The 5,468-nt window shown below is 28.0% G+C and overlaps 1 protein-coding gene across 2 annotated transcripts; it reads right to left on the bottom strand.

The window, feature by feature from the left end:
- Window positions 1-216: 216 nt before the first annotated feature.
- On the bottom strand, window positions 217-5,106 carry LOC107448426 (uncharacterized protein F36G3.2). 2 transcript variants are annotated; one of them, XM_016063607.4, is made up of 3 exons: window positions 4,758-5,106; window positions 2,886-2,992; window positions 217-1,562 (listed from the first exon to the last, which is right to left on the bottom strand). In XM_016063607.4, the coding sequence occupies exons 1-3, from the start codon at window positions 4,957-4,959 to the stop codon at window positions 927-929; spliced, it is 945 nt and encodes a 314-aa protein (XP_015919093.2). In that variant the 5' UTR covers window positions 4,960-5,106; the 3' UTR covers window positions 217-926. The 2 variants fall into 2 exon arrangements, with proteins under 2 accessions (XP_015919093.2, XP_042898199.1); XM_043042265.2 differs by having other exon boundaries at window positions 2,906-2,992; window positions 4,758-5,101.
- Window positions 5,107-5,468: the final 362 nt, after the last annotated feature.

Here is a 5,468-nt window from a genome sequence, read left to right as displayed (position 1 = left end):
CTAACTTCTATAGAATGCCAGAATCATTGTAGTTTTATTTATTTCAATAGCTAGTTCAATGAAAAATCAATTGAGAAAATTCCCTTTTTCAAGCGCCTCTTCTGAAGGATATAAATTAAACTTTTAAGCAATTTTTTAGGATTAGGAGCTGAAATTATACATTTGGACTATAGGGCAGATGTTCATTAGGTCGTATGAGAGACAAGCAAACATACCTACAGACAAACTTGTAATTTTATTATTATAGATTTATAAATCGTAACATACGAAAAATGAGTTTGATGGATGCTTTCAAATGTATATTACAGACATATTAACTCATATAGAATAAGTTTTACGACATCTGTTTTATATATATTTTATGGGATAGTGGGATTTATTTATTTATTCACATACCAATGTAAGTTTCTTTGTATATACAAGGAATGGTTTGAAAACCAATTCAATTTCAAAAGTAGGCAGCAAACTCTTAAGGAAAACCGCTTAAATATGCATCCAGAGTTATAGTGGGATTCGATTCAACTACATTCATGCTTCTGAGTGGTTTGTGAAAAACGATGCCACTTGGCGGAAAAGGCCCTTTTGATTTATTGCAAGTAAAATCATTAAACAAAAATAAGTTGAAACATATTAAAACTGAGGCATTAACCTGAAATAACAACAGCATCTTTTTTCTGAAATTGCCTTTAAAATTGCATTCAGAATTAGATTTGGGTTATTAAGTTAATAATTAAAATTATAATGTAAGAATGAGCTCATATGTTCTGTAATCTCATTTTATAATCGGTGCTTCTGATCAGAATGGTTGATTACTTTGTTTTCTAATTTATGCATCTCCAGTAGATAGTCATATCATTAAAATTATTTCCAGAATCAGAACATAAAAATATATTTTCATCATCTATACATCTTTTTGACCGATAAGATTACAAAGGAGATAAGTTGACATCAAATACTCCATACACTTTTTCCGGAGAAAATATAACGGGTACTTTTCTTCTGTAGAGGCGAGCCAGTTTGTAAGTTGGTGGGCAACCAATCTTTTTTATCATATCGTTGGCCTCCTTGTTGTGAAACAGCGTAGCCATATAAAATCCTTTCTTCAGGGGATAGGACAACATTAACTGTTTTAACATTGCCTCAGCAACATTTGGGTCATCAGCATATAATGGACTAACTAATGGAATGTCCTGACAACTTCGTTTTATTGTACCGAAACCAACGCATTCTTCATTTTTAAATGCCACAATAGTTTTGGTTTCTATCTCTTCGCAGTTTAGTTTCAACAGCAACTCTCGATTAAAACCACATACTTTAAAGTCGTATTGATACATAGAGGGTAGATGAGCTTCTTGGTATGTTTCAAGTATGACATCTTCAGGAAGTGAATCAATCAATTTATCAGGACTGATTATATCATCCAAGGTATCGTTTTCTTGAATAAGAAGTTCTTCTTCATGAACCACAAATTGTTCTCTTGTTTGGTATATACCTATTTTTTCAGGTACGGAATTCGTGCCAACATTTCTATTTCCAATGTGTTCTTTGCATGCATTCCAAACCTAAAAGAACAATAAATGAAAAATCAAGAAAAGGAATGAATAGTTTGCCAAACTAACCGCTAACTTAGCTATCTGACGAATAATAGTTATCCAAAACAATTCAGTTGTTTTTAATTGAGAAATAAATCAATTATATTCCCTACACTGAAAACAATTTCGGATCAAGTTACAGTACAAAGTACCGGGACTTAAGGTGCATCATCCGGAAAATTCATTTTTTCCGTAAAATATTATACCGTTATTTTCACAGTAATCTTTATTTAATTAAAGTGATTCACTGATATTACTGTACTTATCAAAAAAATTACGGAATATCAGATTTTTTGCTCCGTAACATGTTTTGGTAGGAATGCATTTTACGGCCGGAACTTTCTAACATAATTTGATCCAGAATTTTTTACAATAAACTTGAAGGATGGATGGGACATGAATGTTCTATCAGACAAACATGTCCAGTTTGCAAACTTGACAATTTGGTTCCTGCTAATATTTCAATCAAAAGATCAGCTTGAGCTGTTGAATAAAATTTATATGATATCAATGAAAAATAATATTTAAAAAAAAATTTAAAAAATATTCATATTTTAAATTTTTTCAAGAATCTCAAGAACTGTTTGACTGATTTTGAACAGTTCCTTTTCTCAGTTTGTAAGTAATTAGCAGAATTATTTACACATGTACCACATTCAATGGTACATATATCATAAAACTAGGATATTTGTAAACTTATTATCTGCGTACTAGTTTAAAAAAAGAGTTGAGCCACGTAACCACTTAAACTCGGTTAAATTTGTGAACATTTGATCTCCTTATTTTACCGCCGTACTGAAATTAACTATTAATAAAACGGGATATTATTAGATGTTATTTAATTTTACCTAGAAATTTACCTACAATATTGGTATTTTATTTTAATGTGATTGTTTTGATTCAGGAAATTTCAGCATTTTAAATAAAAATAACTAATTGGATGTTTTTATCCTAAACAACCTTTATGCTTTGATGCATAATGGTTAAATACTTTGAAGAATTATACGTATTCTTATAACCTGTTGAGATATTGTTTATAAAGTAAGTTGTTGTTGTTTTCGTATGCCTGTTAAGGCTGAGGGGTGCGATTGTCCTTGTTTTCCAGTGGCGCCATCTGTGGCCCAGAATTATAAAGTAAACCCTTTGATTTACATATATTTTGCATAGTAAGAAAAAGTTTAATGCTTATGAAATTTAAATATTATATTTTAATTTAGCTACATCACACAATCTTAAATAACACAACCATTTTATTTTAAGTAAATGTAATGTTAAAAATTAGTGATTTCTTACTTTTGTCCCGATGCCTTTACCTCTAAATTTTTTCCTGACGACGTAAAATCCAAAATAATGCAGATCTTCATAAAGCCGTACAGTACAGCAAACACCAAGAACTTGTCCTAAAGTAGAATAAAACATTTTTGTTACGACAAACGTAGAATAAAACAAAATAAAGTAGAACGAAACATTTTGCTACTTGAGACGACAAATGTACGAAAAAATACGATGAATTTATTTAAAAAATAAAATAAAAAATGGGAAGAGTGCAGTTATTTTTGAAGTGATAGATTTAAAATTAATATAACTTTTAAGGTTTTAAATTGATTTATTTACATATTTTATCGGTAAAACGTAATAAATCAACAAGACTGAGACTGCTATACTGTTAAAAATTTCAGATCAGATTCTTGCACTCAGGGTGCCGGTACTTTTTATCATATCATTCATTTTTTACCGGAATATGTTACGATGTTACGAAACTAGAAATCTGAAATAGCTTAATTTTTGCAGTAATAAGTAATTTTTACAGTAATAAATCACTGAATCACTCTGATTAGATAAATATTACTGTAAAAATTATGGTACAATATTTCACAGTAAAAATGGTTTAGATAAAACTGGATTTTACGCTAAAACTGGATTTTACAGATGATGCATCCAAATTGCCGGTAATTTATACCGTAATTTGATCCGAAACTTTTAACAGTGTGTATGAAAGTGCACTGAATAGTAACCTCACACCGAGAATTTCTTTTTTACTGTATACGATCAAAATAATGACAAGTAATATTTCTTTATCTGTAAAAATTCCCCTACGGGAAGAATTGATAAGTAATGGAAAATAAAATTTTTACGAGAACAAATTAATGGAAGGCTGGAAATTATTAATTTCTGAGTTACTACTTCATTTGTGACAGCTCCGCGTAAAAAAAAATTCATTGATGTTGTTTTCAGTAAGAATCATTAACCAGAGAATGAATAAGAAATGAATTGTACAATGAATAATTTAAATTTAAAAAAATGTGAATAATAATGAAATTTAAAAAAATAATTAAATTGATGAAAAAAGAATTGAATTAATACATAAACAGTCAAGCAAAATAATAATTAAAGGAGCGAATCGATAAAGAATTATGAAATAAATAAATAGAGATGAATGAACAAATTCTGATTAAATAATACTTATCGAACAAATAATACTGGAGTATTGAAATAATTAGAAAATTTAAAGATTTAAAAAGTAAATGGAGGCAATATTAAATATTAATGAAATAATAAAATATTTGGATTAATAAATAAGCTAATGAATATAATAAATAGGTGGTATGATTATTTAAAAATTAAAATTAGCAAGCAAAGCTAGTGAGCAAATTATTAAATAGAGGAATGAAAACATAAGTGCAAGAATATATGCTTAAATAAATGTGTAAATTATTGGACGAATGACGGAATAATTTGTTGTTTAAATATCATATAATAATGAATGAATATTTATCATATTTGACTAAAGCAATAATAGTGTCATTAAAACAAATTAAGTACTACCGTAACTAAAGCAATCATAATAATTCTGAATGAATTATATATAACCTTTAATGTAAATAACTTTTACTAAATTGTTTTGAAGCAAGTCTGTGAATTCAAAACAAGTAAAAAATCTAATGTTAACTAAATTGAATCAGTAATAAATCAAAATAGACCTTCGAAATGTTTTATTTGACAAAACATGAGACAAGATATGCATAGATCTAATAAATCTCCGGAATAAACTAAGTTTTTAATATGTTATTTAAGGAGAAAATATAAAAAAATATATTACTTACATTTAAAAGCAAACGGAGCAATACATTGTTAAAAAAAATAAACAGTAAATTCAGTGCCTACCATCATCTGTTACGGCTACTTTAAATGCATTCGGGTCCAGTTTATGCCATTTTTTGATACCATCATGCCCAGTGTGCCACTCAGTTTCTTTATAAATATCCATAACTTGAGGTATTTCTTCAGTCCTCATATTTCTTACATTAAACTCAATCTGTTCATTGTAAGTTTTTCCTCCGTTCTGTAACTTCAAATGTAAACTCATTATTTAAATAAATATGAATAATTTTTAAACAGAGTTAAATATGTTCAGAATAAATTTTTGCCGTTTCAGAAAATGTTATGAAATTATACGTTATAAAACTGACGAAAATTCTTGAACAAAAAATGTTTTTACAATTTCGACTTCGCTGAAAGAATAGCATTATTTATAACTCACTAAGATTGATGTAATAAAATTTTTATTACTATTTCAGAGCAAATCAAACCATGCCTACTCATTATTTATGGTTGTTCCTCTAATATATTTCAATTTTTATACTTCTAGCTGAGTTTTGCAATGAATTCTACGAAAATAAAAAATGGAAGTTTCCAAATCGATACTTTATACATTGTTATTTAAACATTATTTCAGTACACTGTTCAAAATTTCTCAGAGAAAAATTAAGTAACAATTTATTTAATTGTTATTTTACCGTATTCAAGCAAAACAGTCTAACAACCGTAAATAAAATATTATGCAGATTGTTAACGGTGTGAAAAACCATATATTAA

This window comes from Parasteatoda tepidariorum, chromosome 7, assembly GCF_043381705.1.
Source record: "Parasteatoda tepidariorum isolate YZ-2023 chromosome 7, CAS_Ptep_4.0, whole genome shotgun sequence".
Classification (NCBI taxonomy): Eukaryota; Metazoa; Arthropoda; class Arachnida; order Araneae; family Theridiidae; genus Parasteatoda; species Parasteatoda tepidariorum.
The sequence above is the reverse complement of the archived record's forward strand: the minus strand, read 5'-3'. Positions and strand labels throughout refer to the sequence as shown.

Coding starts and splice junctions, on each gene's coding strand:
- LOC107448426 (XM_016063607.4), bottom strand. CDS start 4,959: ATGAGTTTACATTTGAAGTTACAGAACGGAGGAAAAACTTACAATGAA. Junction 2,993..4,757: donor AGTAGCCGTAACAGATGATG/GTAGGCACTGAA, acceptor ATTCTACTTTAG/GACAAGTTCTTGGTGTTTGC. Junction 1,563..2,885: donor GTAAAGGCATCGGGACAAAA/GTAAGAAATCAC, acceptor TTGTTCTTTTAG/GTTTGGAATGCATGCAAAGA.